The 18,886-nt window shown below is 40.7% G+C and overlaps 4 protein-coding genes and 1 long non-coding RNA gene across 8 annotated transcripts in view; 2 read left to right on the top strand and 3 right to left on the bottom strand.

Moving 5' to 3' along the window:
• Positions 1-5,319, bottom strand: part of LOC306972674 (myomegalin) — a 33,221-nt gene extending 27,902 nt beyond the window's left edge. Inside the window, exons 1-3 of the mRNA XM_079569374.1 lie at positions 5,129-5,319; positions 2,939-2,982; positions 2,785-2,852 (exon numbers count right to left, since the gene is read on the bottom strand). Of these exons, the coding sequence (XP_079425500.1) occupies positions 2,785-2,852; positions 2,939-2,982; positions 5,129-5,178 (162 nt within the window). The 5' untranslated portion in view covers positions 5,179-5,319. The remainder of the gene's footprint in view (positions 1-2,784; positions 2,853-2,938; positions 2,983-5,128) is intronic.
• LOC306972679 lies at positions 5,308-9,303 on the top strand. Of its 2 annotated transcripts, XR_013793521.1 has the most exons (5): positions 5,308-5,441; positions 6,313-6,457; positions 6,530-6,605; positions 8,037-8,119; positions 9,165-9,303. It is a non-coding gene; the product is annotated as an uncharacterized lncRNA (long non-coding RNA). The 2 variants fall into 2 exon arrangements; XR_013793520.1 differs by lacking the exon at positions 6,530-6,605.
• Positions 6,226-7,919, bottom strand: LOC306972677 (uncharacterized protein). The gene is made up of 2 exons (XM_079569379.1): positions 7,655-7,919; positions 6,226-6,550 (listed from the first exon to the last, which is right to left on the bottom strand). Exons 1-2 carry the CDS (start codon positions 7,869-7,871, stop codon positions 6,309-6,311), a joined length of 459 nt encoding a protein of 152 aa, XP_079425505.1. The 5' UTR covers positions 7,872-7,919; the 3' UTR covers positions 6,226-6,308.
• Positions 9,171-11,059, bottom strand: LOC306972678 (uncharacterized protein; the record flags this gene model as incomplete). 2 transcript variants are annotated; one of them, XR_013793519.1, is made up of 3 exons in its annotated part: positions 10,815-11,059; positions 10,704-10,750; positions 9,329-9,454 (listed from the first exon to the last, which is right to left on the bottom strand). XR_013793519.1 is itself a non-coding variant. In XM_079569380.1 (2 exons), the coding sequence occupies exons 1-2, from the start codon at positions 9,895-9,897 to the stop codon at positions 9,171-9,173; spliced, it is 516 nt and encodes a 171-aa protein (XP_079425506.1). In that variant the 5' UTR covers positions 9,898-9,974. The 2 variants fall into 2 exon arrangements, 1 of the variants encoding a protein (XP_079425506.1); XM_079569380.1 differs by lacking the exons at positions 10,704-10,750; positions 10,815-11,059 and adding an exon at positions 9,666-9,974 and having other exon boundaries at positions 9,171-9,454.
• On the top strand, positions 9,374-18,754 carry LOC306972676 (transmembrane 6 superfamily member 2-like). Of its 2 annotated transcripts, none has more exons than XM_079569377.1 (10): positions 9,374-9,467; positions 14,656-14,756; positions 16,418-16,515; positions 16,611-16,714; positions 16,782-16,864; positions 17,035-17,159; positions 17,234-17,335; positions 17,828-17,920; positions 18,078-18,197; positions 18,275-18,754. In XM_079569377.1, the coding sequence occupies exons 2-10, from the start codon at positions 14,675-14,677 to the stop codon at positions 18,482-18,484; spliced, it is 1,017 nt and encodes a 338-aa protein (XP_079425503.1). In that variant the 5' UTR covers positions 9,374-9,467; positions 14,656-14,674; the 3' UTR covers positions 18,485-18,754. The 2 variants fall into 2 exon arrangements, with proteins under 2 accessions (XP_079425503.1, XP_079425504.1); XM_079569378.1 differs by having other exon boundaries at positions 9,440-9,482.
• The last annotated feature ends 132 nt before the right edge of the window (positions 18,755-18,886 follow it).

Below are 18,886 nucleotides of genomic sequence, written 5' to 3'. Positions count from 1 at the left end.
GAACTCATAAGCAAATAATGTAGACTGATTATGTTATTCCCTAAACCTGCGTGTGTTCAGTCAAACTAAAGCGCTGCCTTCCCCGGCTTGTCTCCGCTCTGGATGTGGCGGAGCTGGGTGCATGGTGGATCATTAGAGGCTGTCTTTTGATTAATTTAGCTTGCGCTTCCCTCTGTCCTTCCATAATATTTCAGTGGTGAGAAAATTAATCTCCTTTATTTTGCACTCAAAGCCACGTGAGTGCAAAATGTTGTGCAGCTGACACTGTGGACAGAGCTGGATAAGGACACTGATAAGTTTTGCTGCCTGTCTGAGTTATTGTGCCTTTGAGTGGGTACGTCCACGTGACACTTGCACGCCTGCACTCCTATTGATAAGGTGATATATTAGTAGTAGTAGTTTTATTCGGTCAGTTCATTCCTTTAAACGTAAAAACATTTCCAATTCTTTGTGTACAACACGACCGAAAGGGTTTAGGCTGAAGTGTAAACGCCTAACCCAGTTTACAGACTTCCACGAGAGAAAAACAAAACACAAACATTAATAATGAACAATATCAAGTGTCAAACAGAAGAGAAATAAGCATGTATCTGAAGTTAGTAACATAAATTTCAATATTCCAACAAATATGTATACATACATTTGTTTTATGTTAATTTAGTTGGAACTAAATCATGTCATCATTATTATTTTTTATTTTTCTTACTTTATTCATCCTAAGCTTATATAATGTTGAATTTTAGTAGCTTTAAACAACTTTTTGAAAGCTTTGACTGTTTGGGACTGTTTTAACTGATCTTCCAGGTCGTTCCACAGATTAACTCCTCTTACAGAAATACATCGACTCTTTTTGTTCTTTTTAGCTTTTGCTTTTTTGAAAATAGCAGTTCCTCGGAGGTTATACTGACTTTTCCTGTGTTCAAAAAGCTCCTGGATGGGAGGAGGGAGAAGATTATTATATGCTTTGTACACAATTACTAACGTATTTAGATCAATAAGATCATGGATTTTCAGTAGGCTTAGCTCTACAAAGACAGGGTTCGTCGGTGCATAGAAATCTGCTTTAGTGATAATTCTTATTGCCTTTTTTTGGAGTAGGAAAATAGGATGAGTATTGGATTTATAATTGTTTCCCCATATTTCCAGGCCATAATTTAGGTAAGGAAGTATGAGGGAGTTATACAGTCATAGAAGAGATTTTTTATCGAGTACAGATTTCAATTTGCCAATTACAGCAATAGTTTTTGCTAATTTTGTTTTTAATATACTTATATGCGATTTCCAATTATTCATAATTATGAATAATTATTCATTATTCATAATTTTTTAAATATCTGATAATTCTTGTTAATGCCCGAACTTTTAAGACACAGCCTGGGTCGGGCAAAAAAAAAGTCTGGTCATGATTCTGCAGCTGCAATGTCCCATGTGCAAAAAAACAAAACAAAAAAAACACCCGCTGAAATATAAGGCAACTAAAGGCTTCCTGTAGCACTTAAAAAGTAAACGTGTCAGATATTCCAGTCACAGAATAAGCTTTTCATGACAATGTCCAGCAACGGCAGCTCATGAAACGAGTCTTAGTACCTTGGCTTTGAAAGGGGAAAAAAACATCATGCTCCACTATTTTCTACGGCAAGACGAGATCAGGAGAATGAAAGCAATGCTTGCTGATTTATGTTTAGGACGGGGCTTTGCAAAAGGTCTTGTAACAAGATGCTCAGGACAATTAATGATACATTTTATTTACTCTATGATTACTGTGCTCTCCAACTGAATGCCTCTCCTGGCAAAGTGCTCTTTACTTATTCTGCTTCAGGAAATGAACATCCAGAAGTACATTTTTGAACGGCAATAATGCAATCAATATAAAAACCCAAGTAAAAAACCCCAAATAAACTTCATGAATAATATATACAATACAACACACTTTAATCTTTCTATTCAAAAACGTACAGACTGGGACTCGTGGTCAACTCAGTGGCTACTGATGGGGGTAATTGACAGGTGGGTAAACGAATCAGAAAAACACATGGTCCATCCATTTCAAAACAAACATGGAACTTGCAAGAGTACGAAGGAAAGAAATAGAACTCTTAAAAATCACACAGAGAACAAATAAACCGGCTCAAAGCACTGTTAATCCAATGTTAATAAGAGCAATTGTACAGATTGTTCTGGATGACAATCATAAGCCACATTTAGTCCTTATATACTGTGACAATTTTTCTATGTAGTTGCTCTATGACACAAGCGCAAAATACTGTGTAAAACATATGTTCTTTTCTTAGGAATGGCACGCAACTAAAGCCTAAACACTTGGCCTGAAGTCTGACATGTGCTGGCAAACAGGCTAAACTTTACTACCTGAGAATCCCAGAAATGTCAAGTATGTGCTCAGCTGCACACTATGACACATGGCCATAAGCTGAACAATACTACAGCACATTCTAATTTACATTTACAGCATTTAGCATGAGATAAATCACTACTATTTCCAAATGACAGCAGCATTTCTCTTACTACAGTGACCTTGAAAAATCTTCCAGATCCAACTAAATGAGGAGGCTTGGAAATAGGTCAGGTTGTAGCTACAGTCTGGCAACACAGAGCCTGCAAACTGATTTTCCTTCTAACAGCTAAACAAAGCGTAGTTTGTTCTGATCTCACCAAAAACCGAAACAACATCACATTGATACAGTCATTTATGAAACCACAGGAGAGCACTGTAGGGGACCAAAGTGCGACGTTTCAGGCTTATTTACATCATGTAAAAGCTCGTACCTGTTCAAACTGCTTGAGTGTGTGAAGCTGGAGAGGAGGACCATTGTCTTTTTCATCGCCACGCAAGTCTAGACGGAAACAGTTGGTTTAATTTCCACGTGGAGGAATATTTACATAAATGATCATAGGGGTTGTTAACTGCATTGATATTTACCTGGCATGTGACTTGTGATGTTGGTTGGTCCCTCATCCACAGCTCTGTAAACATATAGATTTGTCAATGAGTCAAATTAAGCAGGAAGAAAATCAGTCAGAAGAATTTGTGTTATTTTATGTGTATTTAATTTCCAGGCAAAACCAGTGTTAATTTAGACAACATATTTTTATTTAGTTTTAGTTTTAGTCTTTTGACGAAAATGTAATTCGATTTTAGTCTAGTTTTAGTCAAAAAAAAAAAATCTTCAATTTTAGTCTAGTTTTAGTCGACTAAAATTGCAAGTAAATTTAGTGGACTAAATTTAAGACGAATTTTGTCGACTTTGCATTGATAATATTGATTATAATCATATTTAATCTTGTTCCTCTGGTTCATGGAGCTGCTCCACATGAACAAAGCTCAGAGCTGATCATTTGGCAGAGAATTTACATGATCTGAGGCTCTTTCAGACGCTCAATAGAAGTTTGGATGATTTTAGTCTCTCCTTTTCATTTTTATTTAGTCTTATTTTAGTCGCCTAAAATATCTGGACATTTTAGTCTCATGAAAAACTTTTAATTTAGTTTTAGTCCAATTTTAGTCGTCAATAATAACACTTTGACTAAAATTAAGACTAAATATTTTAGTCGACGAAATTAACACTGGGCAAAACATTGCATTTGTAACAGCGCTATTATTATTGGCATCCAAAAAGTGATATAAGCTACACTCAAAGGAAAAGGGCTCCTGAGTGCTTAAGAACGGGCCATTAGAGGCTGTAGCACTTAAATCCCATTTGCAAGTCTTTGGGCAATTCAAAGTCCCTGGAGAAACTCAGCAGGAGAGAAGGGAGCATTTGTTGGAATGGGATGAGCCCTGGGGGTCACAGGTCATAATGGTAAATGGACTCAACTTATGTAGCACTTTTCTACCGTCATCAGGCCCAAAGTTACAGTAAGGAGCCAGTCACCCGTTCACACTCTCATTCATACACACTGGAGGCAACGAGGGTGAAGTGTCTTGCCCAAGGACACAACGACGGTGGGCATTCAGGTCATAATATTGAACAATCCAAACAAGACAAGTTACCCTTGTTTTGATTATCTGATTAAGGGTGTAGACAAAGGCACTGCAGATTAATTGTTATGCAGTGCTAAGTTAATTGCAGTGCAGCAGCTCTGTCAGCGGTCTGTCACATTTGGGATGCCAAGAGACAATTGTAACAAAAATACAAGTTTGTTTATGTCTAATCTGTAAAGAGCTGCAACCAGGGGTAATTAGCTAAATAACAGCCACGCCAAGCCCTAAACCAGGACTAAATGAGGTCAAAACAAAGACTGACATCTGATAAGACCCGGACCAATGCCTTCACCAAATCATCTCCACTCAAAGCCACTGAGTCCCAGAGCAAGAGCTGCGTGTGGCTGTAAAACCATAGGTTGCAGATGCCTCAGCTGTCACTCTTTGCCACCATTAGCTCTGACATGGCAGCTGCAGGCCTATAAGGAGCAAGTCAGGTCTTTCAAGATTCTAGACACAGGTGGACAACGCGGTCACACAGCAGGTTTCTGTGACAGAGCATTTCACCACTCCTTTGTCATCCCTGCCACACCAGGAGGAGGGACCGGCTGTAGCAGTAACCTACATGCAGTGTGCCAGATGGGAGAATGCATTTTTGTTTGAGGATTCACAATCATGTTAAATAAAAGACAATAAATCTGCTAAATTCTGAGAAATAGCAGGTTAGTGTTTTATACAGGCGTTCACTGCTCTAGGTCTCCTTAATGCTGCAGAGTATGCTACACTATATGTCACTGTAGTAGCCTATGTCTCACTGTATGTCCTAAAAGCCTGAACGGACGGATGGAGATAAGAGGCACTATCAACAAACAGTATGCAAAGAAAGCACTGGGCTGGTTTGGAAAGCGTGTCAGAGCTGACCTCGATAATACCCCAGTACATGGATCAATAGTGCAGTGACAGCAGCCCAGTATGTCCTGATGTAAAGGCCTTGAATCAAACACACATTCACGAGTTATTTTCAAAGGGCAATAATCTAAGACTCGGTACATGCACATCTGTTATCCGGCCTGAGAAGCATCACCCCAAATTAGCCTCCACACAGCAAATGCCGCGACAGTGCATTGTTGTAGCTAACATCCAATGAGCGCATCTGTTCCGCTGCGGTGTCCCCTCAGCCACACTCACCTCTCACTCTCTCCCCGCGTGGGCTCCGACAACGCCGAGCTCCAATCCATAAGGCTTATCCTTTTGTCAAAAAATAGCCATATCCACTACCTCCAAATCATCCGTCCATTTGTCTTTACGCAGTCCCCGAGACTCGCGGTAACACGGAGTATGTCCGACTGACGCTCAGGCGCGGAGGGGGCGTGAGTCTGCGCACCTTCACGCAGCAAAACCTCCTCGAGGGTCCGGGGCCCCCGGCGCTAATGTGATCTACATCAGAGCTCAAAAGGTGATTAAAACATCTGATTAAAAGCACAACAACTCAGTGTTGGTTGTAAGTACTTCAACCTTATCTTTGACATTTCATAGTTTCATTGTTTTGTAAGAAAGCGTGGCTTTCTCATTGATTAATGGTTGTCCTGGGCCTAAACTAAAAAAGAGGGAAAGAACTGGTGCAGGTAATGGGATTAAGCCGATATGATTAAACCGACTGAAAACAGCCAAACAGATAAGATGACGTCAGTCTTCTGAGGAGATTATTATTCTTTCACACAGAAATAAAATGTTTTTCAGTGTTAAAGAAACAAAGTTCGGCCAATTTTCAGCGATAAGAAAGAACAGACCGAATCTGTCTCTGGCACCGGCAGTAACAACGTACTTTGATCACAGCACCAGTAGAGGGCGCAGGAGAGCTATAGATATACAGTATGTCCGTGTGGTTTGCTGGCTAAACTGTATATCATAGACATGCTATGGGCAACAACAGAATGACTTAATCATTTTCACTTACCTTTTTGAGTCATGTTTTAATAATAGTAATAATTATAAACAATAATAATAATAAATTCGCTTTCGATTTTTAAATTACATTAGTAAATGTTTGTCTTTGTAAAATCTGGAATCTTATGTTGGTTTACGTTGCAGCACTACAATGGGAACAAAGCGCAAAAACAACACAATAGTCTGAAAAGGTTTGATGTGAACTGTTTTAATAATTATAATGGGTTTCCACAACATTCACCCTTCTTAAAAAGAAGAGAAAAAATCATAAAGTGTAACTTGCCAATTTAGAGACAGAACTGATCCAAAAAGTAAGACAAGTGACAAATCTACTAAAGAGTGGAAGATAAAGCAAATGTCAGTTTTAGTACATATAGTGAGTATTCACACAATTGTATTTTTTTTTTTACTCCAGTTTTCTTCAGGTCCTCTTCCCAAACACCACACGAGGTGAACTCCTGCCGGACCGCGCTTCAGGCATATCTGGGATGACCCAGATGGCTGGAGCCCGGAGAAAGTCTTTGTCCAGTGAATTTTTCTCTTCAGCCCTGGCCATGGCCTCCAGCTCAGGTGACGTGTCTGGACACCAATCAACCATGAACTTATCTTTTGCTTCACAATAGTTGATCTCTATTTCCTCAGGCTGAGCCCCAAATAGCCAATCTGGATGTATAAAAATGTACAAAGTTAGCAACGGAAATCCCCTTCATTTACAGAGGTGGGTAGAGTTTGCAGTAAAATGTTAATGGTCTAAACTTATATAGCGCCTTTACCCAAAGAGCTTATCATCAGGGAACCACTCACACTCTCATTCATACACCAGTGTCCTCGGGAGGCACGATGGGTGAAGTGTCTTGCCCAAGGACACAATGAAAGTGTTAGCATTACTTTAATATTTTTTTATTTTTTTATTTAGTTAATAGGGACAGTGCATATGCATATTCATTCATTTATTTCTCCCCGAGGGGCAGTTCATTTGCAGCTTCCCAGCCAAACATTCGTCCATCTCATAAATACAGTACATAGAATAATAGGCCTAACATAGAAATAAATAAAATAAGTCAGCAAGATGACAAAAAGTTGGAGCCTTAATTGACCTAAGACGACACATTAAAGATTAAATGATTATTGAACCATCTACTTAAAAATTGGACTCAAGTTGAAGTAGGAAGTAGTGACTGTTTGGGCATAAAAAATGTAATTATAATATAATAGCCTATGTATTCATGTTGATGTAAGAAGAGGACTGGAAAAACATAAAATAATGTGAAATTCCATACATATCCAAAGAATATACCATGAAAATGAAATTAGAAATATAATTCATCAAAGAGAATAACTACATAATGATTCTGACAGTAGAAAAAGATCAATCTATCAGAAAAACCTCATATTGTTACTCTTAATCAACCAACATGGGGAAAAAAAACATTGTGTATTGTGTATTTAATTGTAATTTAAAACACTAGTAAAGTTCAAATTAAGTAAAATTCAATATGTCGACATAAAGCTTTTGTCACATCAGACTCACAGTGGAAAGAGTGCCGAAATAAAACTACTCTGTCAGGGCCGTCGACATGGGGGGGGACAAATGGGTGTGTTGGACCCCAATGAAGCAGCCCTTATTTCTATTATGGGGTGTGGGAGGGGGTCACTATGAAACCTTGTTGCTCCGGGCCCCAGCAAATCTCTCGACAGCCCTGAGTACAGCTATTTCAAAAGTACATGTAACAACATAACGCTTCTGTTTATTAACACTCGACTCACCTGCGAAGTCGTGCACGAGGTCTTTGATGAGGTGTCCAATGATGGCATAAAGGACGCCCAGCACGACGAACACCGCGATGAGCAAGTACAGGACGTATGTCGGCATGTGGACGGCATCTCGAGACGGGGGGACGTAGCTCTCGAAAAATACTGTCCCGTCCTCTTCTTTGAAATGGACCTTCAGGTTGTTCACCGGTACTCCGAGGGTCTCCGACATCTTTGAAAGCTCCGTGTTTTAAAATCCCTGAAAAAGACACGTTGACAAACTCCTGACAAACTAATGAGTAAGGAGAGAAGCTTACCCACAGTTATGAAGTTGCCTCAACGTTTCATTAAGTCTAAACCTAGAACATGAATCAAGCTGTTACATTTTTTATTTTAGAGCTTCCAGAGCACTCTACTATTGTGCTCATCGAGTCTGCGCAGATGGAAAAAGATAAGCCCCGACTACTGGGAGTATTCAAGGTCAGACAATCTACACAGTGAGCAACATTCGCCTGTTAGATTCTGATTATCCTACACTTCAATGCATGGGTACTTTAATACTTATGGAGTAAGGTTTACTAAATCAATATCTGCTTAGATATTCATTTTATATATTAAATTGTAACAATGTTTTTTCCTCTGTTGGTTGATTAAAAGTATCAATATGAGGTTTTTCTGATAGATTGATCTCTTGTTTCACCAAGATCTTTTTCTACTGTCAGAATCATTATGTAGTTATTCTCTTCGATGAAAATTAGACTATTCCCAGACCCAGAGAAACAAATACGTTGACTTAGTCCAGTCGTTCCATCTCATGACCCATATGTTTATAGTAAGTACGAATCGTTCTCTATCAAGTGCATGTAGCTTGATTATTATTACCAACGTTATGTGGCTCTAATGATTATGTCTCTATGATTGTAAATACAGTTAGGAAACTTTCATGTTTATTAAGTGTAAGGAAGCAATCCAGAGCATTTACAAAGAAGGTCACAGCAAATAACCCGAGCAGGTATTAGAGAAAGGTAAGATGGATTAATCACAGCAGACAAGCCTCAGTGGTGTTATCCAATTGTTTACTGAAGGGAAGATTAGTCCGACACCAAAACAGGTAAATGACAAATATTTTCTGTTGGAAGACATTCAGCATCTTACATCAAGCTATAGCATTTAGACCCTACACCACATGTAACCACAACTCTGGGCTTCATGTTGTTCAAACAATCAGTGGGTTCACTATTCACACACCCCTATTTTATGAATCCTTGTTATTATATTGAAATGTGTAATTGTATAAAAACTCAGGATTATACAGAAGCCGTAGCCTTCTTTATTGTGGGCAGTGAATGGAATTGACCATAGAACTTAGGGTAATTCATGTAATTTTAATTATTTAGCACTAATAATAGTAATAAAGGTCTACAAGCGCTTTGAACCCACTGTAAATGTTTGACATACAACTATTTGTTCCTAGGCATCATCACTGCATGGATACAATGTAATACAACAGGGTTTGCACTGGCAGGTGGACTCAGAGAGAGGTCGCCAAAGGGCCGGCTGGGACAGCGAATGACACGCTGTGAGTGGAGGCGCGCTTGGATGCAGGGTACGAGGATATGGCGCTCCTCAGGGGCAGACCGGGAGTCGGCGGATGCTTCTGACCGGCGTCTTCGTAAGGAAAGCCGGGCAGCGGTCCGGACATTTCCTTCTCTATACACACAGGGCTGTTGTTGTTGGACACGCTCATGTGACGCTCCTCTTCAATCTGTCCCATCTCTAAATCATCCTCCACTGGTTTGGGACCAAAGAGCCAGTCTGGGGGGTAGAGGTAAAACGACACAGTGTAAGTGTATGTTTTCATCATCACATTAGAGCAGGATGGTGCACAGTCAATCACCTCATGGATAGGAGCACTGTAGGAAGGGTATTGATGCCTTACATAGCCACACAAACAATAATCAGTGACGGTTCTGGGTTCAAGGTCGGAAAAAAGTCAGAAACGACAGCAACCACCCACTGCTGTTACCTGCCAAGTCATGCATCAAGTCTTTTATGAGGTGCCCCACTATGGCGTATGTGGCCACTATAACCAAGACCGCTCCGACCACAATATAGATAACGTTGGGTGGGAGAGAAATGCTATCTCTTGCCGGTGGGATGTAATCCACAAAATACGCATCTTCCGGGTGTTGTTTTGGCAATTGCAGGAGCTGGCGGCGGCGGGACAGGGCATTCAGGGACACGCCACTTGGGTCCATAGTGAAGTTTTTTTGGGTTAGAGCTGGAATACTCCTTTATGACACTGTGGTTGCGAATTATGGGGTGCATACAAAGGAGGGGTGGAAGAAGATTTACAATTTCATTCAGTTTGGCGGATTGACAGATGAGAATTTGATCAAAAGTCATTATAAAAAAAGTCTGTTTGACGTTTCAAGTGAACCGATGCTACTTCTATGCTGCACAATATCAAATTGAAACTGCAAGTAGCATTATTTGTATTTGTAAAGGTCTCTGATGTTTAAAGCAGGCTCAGTTCTGAAATGTGTATGATTCGTGTGTTCGTTAAGCAGTTCGTATTTCAATCTTTTCTCAAATATTAATGCAACAGAAGTTATTCAAAATGTGCATTGTGAACCGAGTGTACTAGCCTTAGGAACTAGTCTTTTGTCTAGACTCAATCGGGCATTGTTTTCTTGCACAAGTTTCTTCGGGAGCTTGTAGGGAGAAACCGTAGAGGGTTTGAATATAGGACAGACACAGTTAATAGGATTGAGTCTGTCACAAAGCAATATCAGCTTTCCATCTGTAGGGATTAGAGCTACGGTATGAGTGAGGTGAGGTGGACAGTAATGCTGCAAAGAGGCTTAGGTCCTGTGTAGCATTTACTGTATCACAACACATCGAACGCACCTTGTTACCGTTACAACGCGCTATCAAAACATCTTAAGCTCACATTAGATTTATCACGAGACATGAGACTATTTTGAACGCTTACATCCATCTTGATGAGTAAACCATCATTGTCGAACGCATATAAATACATATAAAAGCATCATTTATTTACCTTGTATTGAGGGTTGTGACTTTTCAGTGAATTGCTCTGACTTGTTTCTGCAGATAAAAACAAACGCATCAACATGGCACTTTTTGTGTAATGACAGAGCAGAATACATACCATTTCTGTGCCGTGGATTTGTTAGCAGTTATCATTTGCCTCCAGATGCTCCTGGGTTGTTCTCAGTCTTTGCGTCCTTCTCTGCGACTGTGCTGCTCAACCGTCTAATCTCTGAAACAATAAACTGCCATTCGATAAGAGTGATGGCGACATTTACAATAAGGATGAACCAGGCCATAGGGTGCATCCCCAAGTACAAGCGCTCGTGTTCGCCCCATTGATCGGCCATGATGCAAGGAGTTGTGTCTCAGTGATGGGGCGGAGGGGACTGTTTGGGAGGGTGGGACGCTTGTGCCTATGTCTGTCAGTCTTCTGCATAAGCCTTGAAAAGATTTAGGTGACACACGCCAGTGTCACGCTTCATTGAGTCAGCAAACTGTAGACCTGTTGATCTGTGGCCCAAAGCTTATACTTTTAAACAGGATGGAAGATGTTTTTTGTTTTTGTTTTTTCCAGTTCTATGCTCGGCATTCATCTCCTGCATGTGTTGTCTGGAAACATTTGTGTATAGGAAAACTATGGATAAGCAAAACACATGGGAAGCCACTAGGGTTGCACATTATTGACAAAATACTGTTATCACTGCATTAGCTGGTGCAATATCTAGATCATGAGCATTAAGAAAATACTACAATATTCACACTGCTTTTTTCCTAACAGTTTATAAGAAAACTGGTAACTTTAATTTTAAACTTTTATTCCGTCTTGGTTCTGTTTAAAAGTAGTTTTTAAGTAGATGGATTCGCATTTTTGTTTAGCTTAAAGAAACTTAAAGATATTGATATTTGAGATATTGCAGTTTTCGTGCAGCTCAACTGACCATATCGATAACATTGAACTTGGAATACCTTGTGTCTTCGGGTTCACTCACTTCAGTAAAAAAAGATAATTACTCTTGGGCTCCCTGTCCAAGTCAGACGAAGCGAAGAAAAAAGTTAAGACGTAGACTAGTCCTATGCAGAAGAAAACCTAAAAGCATTGAAACGCTCAGACTGGCAGCTCCATAGAGTGTCCGCTAGGCCGCCGGAGTCACCACTTTCTTGGGCTTGTCCTCAGGCTCCACCAGCCATTTCAAGTAGGCATCGCCCAGGAGGAAGGTCCAGTAGAAGATGGTCAGAGAGGTATTCACAGTCACAATCCCAATTATTAAAGGGTTCAGCATGATGACAGATTGAGCTAAAAGTGTGTCACCGCAAAAAAAAGCTGTGTGCCTGTGTTCCGCCGTGTGTCCGATTGGAGCTCACGGGTCGTCTTGTAGTCCTCCTCGGCCCACCCCTCGCTGCGCTCTGCTTTCCACTGGTCACTAAGTTTCTGTGGCAGCAGAGCCATAATCCTCTTTGTTACAGAAGATAAAGGTAGGATAAAGTTGCATTATATGTAGTTCCTTTCATCACCATCCAGTGTCGTGTTGCATAATAATATATCACGCATATGTGCCATGCTGTACGTAAACATGACATGACATGATGATCTATAAATAGCCTGGCGTGTGTGGAAAAACATGAAAAAAAAACATTGAAGAAATTGTAATCTTGCAATGGACTTTATGCTCTGTCGCAAATATAATCCTGAATTTAATCATCATTGGCACATGACATGAAAGAATTAATCTGGAAATAAACAGTGCAGATGGCTTTGTTGGAAAAACTTCTGGGCCACAGCAGCCGCAGGGCTCGACATTTTGGGTTGGTTGCACCGGTGCACCCAAGTTTTTTTATTAGGTGCACTGAGACATGCATTTTTGTTAAAGTGACCCTGAAAAGTGACCCTGCAAGTTGTGAAATGTGCTGATAAATTTGGATGCTACAAATCACCACCACTACCATATTAATTTAGTGGCTTCCTCTTTCATTGTTTGCAATCAAAAAAATCAGGTATAGGGCCTTTACTAGACACAAATAAGAATATCTTATTACTAGACGATCACTCTAAACCGGGGTCTCCAACCTTTTTTTCAATAGGCGAGCTTTTTTTACACAACAAAAACGCTGGAGAGTTACTTATGCTTCAAAGACACTTAAGTAAGATGTGATTTTGATGGAGTTCACCCTGCAGAATTAGTAGCTAAGGTGAAATGTTTATGTAACACTTGACATAACTGACCCAAATGTAGGCAAACTGTGTTCAGCTTGTTCAAAACAAAAAGAAAATGCATTAAAATGAGAGTCATTAAGCATATGTAGAAATGTAGAAAGATCCCTGCTCTAAACTCTCTAAATTCAAAACATAGCAAGTCAGAACTAATAACTATACGACTGGTCGCACGTTTGTATTTAAATATTGTTGGTACAATGGGCTCAGGGAACTTATGTACTCCCAGGCTTAGTATGTGAATCATCAATAAATGGAATTAACCACAGAGCATAATTGTGATGAGAATCAATAGGTCTGGAGTTATAGTGTTTGAATACTTGTATTTTCCTAAACATTTTTTTTAAATCATCAACGGATTTTCAGCATGGATTTAATTTTTATGTAATTTTTTGCCAATAGAAAAATGAAATGTATAGTATTTTAGTTTCAGAAGACCAAGAGACACATAGCTCTGAACCAGCAGGTGTCAGTATAAGCCCTAAATAGTCCACTCTTTATACTATCAAATCAAGTCCAATACTTCCAGAAATTCATATGATCATATATGAACTCTATGTTATAATAACAATAATAATTATTATTATTATTATTGTTCCATAATAGATTAATAGTTAATCATTGACGCAAGGGCGGACTGGGACTGAAAAACAGCCCTGGACTCTGACCAGTCTGGCCCAAATTAGCGTAATAGTATACTTCCACAAATACATATTTTAACCTCTTACCACCCGCCTAAACCAAATGCATAATGTCCTCTTTTGGCTGTGTAACACCTCATTTTTCCTCGCGCTGTTGCTGTGTTGTGTCACCTTTTGTATGTTTTTTTTTTTCTTTTTCTTTTCTTTTTTGTTACATTTTTGTTGAATTTTTGTCACATTTTTTTTTAATTTTTGTCACATTTTTGTTGAATTTTTGTCACATTTTTGTTGAGTTTTTGTCACATTATTGTTGAATTTTTGTCACATTTTTTTTTTAATTTTTGTCACATTTTTGTTGAGTTTTTGTCACATTTTTGTCACATTTTTGTTGAGTTTTTGTCACATTTTTGTTGAGTTTTTTTGTCCGTGTTTTTCTCATGTTTACATCCTTTTTTTCTCGCTATTATGATACTTTTCTTTTTAGCTTTTAGATTTGGGTGAAGCTCGGTGGAGGTGGGACTGGTGGCCCTCGAGCCAGTGGCCCTTCTGTGCTCTTCCAGAATGGACATATGGCCAGTCCGCCCCTGCATTGACGTGTGGTTTAGTCCCACTTTAAGATCCGCTCTCTGATTTGAACTTTGAGACCGAGCCAGCAGATAGTGGCCTGTTTCGTCACATATCAAAGGCACATTCCAGGTTCTTCCTTTGGAGTATAGGCTTCAGCATGTGGCAGATTGCCGTCTAGTTGGGAATAGTCAGCTCTGGACTTTACTTTAATATCACACCTTGGCCACAGAACACTGCAGGATGAGGCCCCCGGCTGAGTTGTGTGTTTTTCTGCTTTCTCTGTCAGCGCCTGGCGTCTTGTACATCATGAACAATGTCACGGTTCTTCAAGAGTAAGTGTGTCATTCATTCTTTTAACTACCTGCACTCGTAAAGCCTCACAAAATCCGTCTGGGCTTAGATGAAAAGAGTCCTAGTTCTTGTATAACCACATTTAAACATAAGGATTACTGTGGCCCACAAAACAAGTGTGTGTGTATGTGTGCATGTGTGTGTGGTGCTTAAAGTTAGATGGCTTGACAGAATGGGATCTTGTCTCTTAGACCCTTACCAATCCTGGGAATGGGGATGGTTGTCCTGGGATCTCTCCTGCTTATCCTGCTCCTCATTGTGCAGCATAAGAACGTGGACCCATTATTCTATGGTGCGTCACACAAAGTAACACTGACCTCAGTACGTTGAACTGTGGAGTGCTAAATTGTATTGTAATTGTATTTTTAGGCCCGAGCGGCCTGCCGTCGCAAGGGCCTATTGTAATCGCAATCACAGCGCAGTGCGCGCAGCGCACTGAACCTAAGTGCGCGGAGCGCACAAAAACAGCGCGAAGCGCTGTCCCCATGTCAACCGTAAACTCACCATGTAAAACAGTGAAGCCCACACCAAAGGTGTGGGCCCTTTATACTTATTATTGTATTAAAATTAATGGGGGTATATAGTGTAAATGGGGGTATATAGTGGATGACGAGCGCGAAGCGCTCGTCATCCACCCAGGAACCCCACGGATGCGTGCGGATCGCTTAGAGCTTTCCAAAAATGTATAATATGATATCGTCGCGAAAGCGACGATATTGTTTTTCTCGGAAATATTATTATTCTTTCTTCTTTCTTCTTCTTTCTTTCTTCTTCTGCTCTTTGAGCAGGAATTTGACCCCCTGAACATTGTCGAAAACTCACCAAACTTTGCCCAAAATTCAGGTTCGGTGAAAAATTAATTAAAATGTGTGTTTCATATTGGGGGAAAAAAAAATGGCGCGATAGCGCCACCTACAAAAGTGAAAATACATTACGCCAATGGGGGGGGGGCCGAAGTAAACTTTGTCGTAGAGCGACGAGATTCGGTACAGATATTCGTCATGTGACGACAAAAAAAAAATATTATTGTGGCCACGCCCCCTGACAAACCGGAAGTCCGCCATTTTGACAGGAAGTCCGGAGAATGCTGAGTCAGCGTTTTCGCTGACGTCGCATTTTAACGAACTCCTCCTAGGGCGTTTCACCAAATGAGCTCAAAATCGCTCCAGCTCATGTCGAGATGTGGGGCATCAAAAGTTATCCAAATTTTTTGGCTATGTTTTACGGTTTGTTTGCGGCGAAGCCGCAATCTTTCCGAAGTATTTTGCGATTCATCAAAAACTAAAAATCGCTCCCATTCGCACAAACAAACTCCGATAAAAAATCGGAAATATACATTTTATTGACCTTTCAACCCTGGACGCAGCAAATGTGAAAAAGTGACATTGGGCGCGATAGCGCCCCCTCCAGGTGCAGAAGAAAAAATGCATTATGGGAAAAAAATTAGTTTGTCGGAAATGGATGAAATTCGGTACAAAAATAGTTGATGGCATCCCGATCCAAAAAGCCAATGAGACCCATATCGTATTTTGTACGGTGTTGCCATGGTGACGCCCGGGGCCCCCCATGTAATTCTAATGGGGCTGACACATGAATCTCACATTATGCAACATTACAGCGCGTTAGCGCCCCCTGTCAGGAGCTTGTGGACAGTGGTCATGGAAGTACGGCCCGTCAGGGCCGTCTGATGCTAATTGTGAAATGAAAAAGATTACGGGCGTGCTAGCGCCCTCTGCAGGCTGGAGCCATTATTCACATGGAGAGGCTAAAAATGTTGTTTTGATGTTTACTAACAAAGATTAATGGCACATGGGGGCAATAAAATGCAGTGTGGCAACGCTGGCGCCCTTGGTAGGGTTGTGGCACGGATAGATAGAGGCGCTAAAGGAGGCACGGCCCGCGAGGGCCGTTCGATGCCGCTTGCGGCTTTAATGTGTATTTGTTTTCTGTTAGTTTTTGCTGAATTTGCCTTTACCTGCATGGTGGGTCTCACGAATGCCCTGGAGCAGGATGGATACATCTCAGGCTTCATGGCTTTTTACCTCAAAATGGTGCAGTCATTACATATATATTAAAACATGATGGTTATATTGTGCTGCCTTACTTGTGGCTATAATAACTCAAACCTTTGTGCTGTTCCATATAGGGTGAACCACATCTGAGTGCTGCCTATGCTGTGATGATGTCCTATTGGGAAGGCATTGTCCACTTTCTCCTGTTCATAACAATTATTCGCCGCATGTTTAATGGGTATTTAGAATTTTTGTCTATTTACTTTGCTTATTTGATGTACTGATCATTTCTACTTCCAAAACAGGAAGTCCTACCGCAGCCTCGCCCTGCTGTGGGCCGGGTCCTCCATCGCCCATCAAGTCGTCCATGTCGCGGGAGCTGTCATTGGTGAGAATTTGCGTTTCAACTTCTTTGCTCTGGTGTCTGCCCGTTAACCGTCTGTTGTCCAGACCTGGGGCTGTATCTCAGACTTCATGATGATAGTGCCCCACAACATCCAATGACAAAAATAGGGGGATTATTTCAAGAACTGACTATTCCGTGTCACTCTATCACAGGTAAATACGGCTCTAACATCAGACCTGCTTTTTGGAGGAACACCCCTTTCTTCCTGGTACCCTTTGGGGCTGCCGTTGTGCTCTTTAGCCGACCCAGAGAGATTCCAATTGTCACTGCAGACAAGGTATTGTTCTGAACTAAGTGTGAAATGTGCTTGATAGACAACACTTTATTAAGCTCTTTTGTTTATGTGTCTAGATTGCAGCGGAGCAGAAAAAGAGCCTGCTCTTTCGGCCTGTTGACTTCATTCTGTCTGTTCTATTACTGGGATCTATAGCCTTCACTGTATTTAGAGGATTTGTAAGTTAAAACATACACTACAAAAAGTAAATATCAAGCATTGGCTTAAATGACTTGAATTGAGGAAATGTATCTTGTTTTGAGCGGTCTTCACTCATTTAGACACTTTTCCTGATCGTACCAAGTTTACTTTGCTTGTTTGAGGACATTTCAGACCAGTTCTAGGGTAAATCTCACTTGAAATAAGAAAGTAAAATTGCCAATGAGATAAGACCAATTTTCTTACCCCATTGGCAAAGAAAATTACCTGAAATACGGACGAAATGTATGAAAACGAGTCAGAAACATCTCAGAACAAGTGAAATAATCCAGGACAAATGCCCAAGAACTTCTTAACTAGTCAAAACAACTAAAATTTGGATTATTATGCTCAAATTGAGATGTTTATACTGATCTAGATAAATACTTTTTGCAGTGTACTTCATTCTTCTTTATCACTCCATGCAATATCACCTATTACTAACTTCTGATGGTTTTTCTCTGATGTTGTAGGTGGTCTTGGACTGTCCTCTAGATGCCTGTTTTAACTACATCTACCAGTATGAGCCCTACCTCAAGGACCCAGTGGGCTTCCCCAGAGTTATGGTTAGACTTGAACACTTATTCTTGCTGCAGTTTAATTTCTATAATGCAACCACAACCTTGTAATGTCTTTACAACTTTGTATAGAACATGAATATGTGTATGATAGTTGTATTAACCACCTGTCTATCCATCTGCAATAATGCTGTTTTTGCAATAGATGCTGATGTACCTATTCTACGCTGTTCCTATGATGGCCGCTCTTATTTATGGCCTGACCTTGCCTGGCTGTGGCTGGATGCTAGACTGGACTATCTTCTTCGCCGGAGCCATGGCCCAGGTATTTAATGCGGTCCTTTGTAACTTATCCCACTGCTGTATGAAAAGCAAAACTACCTCCCGCTCCTCTCCCACCAGGCTCAGTGGTGCCATATCGGAGCATCTCTGCACTCCCGCACTCCCTTCACGTACCGCGTCCCGTCAGACAAATGGTGGCCCGTTATCAGCCTCAATGTGCTGCTGGCTGCCGTGCCCTCTCTCCTCGCCCTGCGCTGCCTCGCCAGCCCGGCTTATTTTATGAAACCTGTTCTCAAAGGACAGACCAGCAACGACAAGAAGAAAAAGTAGACCGCACAGCAAGCACAGGACATTGGAATACTACGCTGTTGCTGTGTGCAATGGGAAGCCACTTTGTTTCAGCCAATGCACTCCCTGTTTTTACTGTTGGACTATTGGACCCTGATAGAGACTGTTGATGAAGATCAGTGAGCTCAGCTGTCAACGAACCAGGCCGCAGATCCTGTCACTGTAAATGGGACTTCTGTAAATCACTGCTCAGGGCACACTTTGATTACCAAACTTCTGTGTTGTGGATTTAAAAGACATTTGTTGCATTAAAAACAGTAGTGTTTGATCATTGAGCCATACTGTGTAACATTTCACACAGTAGAATAAAAGCATTCATCGCATGACGTTTTCATTGGTAAAAATAATCTCAAAAAATGCAAGTCTCTCCTGTGAACGTGCTCA

This window comes from Gobius niger, assembly GCF_951799975.1.
Source record: "Gobius niger genome assembly, chromosome: 13".
Classification (NCBI taxonomy): domain Eukaryota; kingdom Metazoa; phylum Chordata; class Actinopteri; order Gobiiformes; family Gobiidae; genus Gobius; species Gobius niger.
Note: the sequence above shows the minus strand (reverse complement) of the source record. Positions and strands in the feature narration are given on the sequence as shown.

Excerpts from the sequence above, each read along its gene's own strand:
- LOC306972676 (XM_079569377.1), top strand. The coding sequence starts at position 14,675 with ATGGGGATGGTTGTCCTGGGATCTCTCCTGCTTATCCTGCTCCTCATT. Across the intron at positions 17,336-17,827 it reads TCACTGTATTTAGAGGATTT|GTGGTCTTGGACTGTCCTCT; the intron begins GTAAGTTAAAAC and ends CTGATGTTGTAG. Across the intron at positions 18,198-18,274 it reads TCGCCGGAGCCATGGCCCAG|GCTCAGTGGTGCCATATCGG; the intron begins GTATTTAATGCG and ends CTCTCCCACCAG.
- LOC306972677 (XM_079569379.1), bottom strand. The coding sequence starts at position 7,871 with ATGTCGGAGACCCTCGGAGTACCGGTGAACAACCTGAAGGTCCATTTC. Across the intron at positions 6,551-7,654 it reads CCTCGTGCACGACTTCGCAG|ATTGGCTATTTGGGGCTCAG; the intron begins GTGAGTCGAGTG and ends TTATACATCCAG.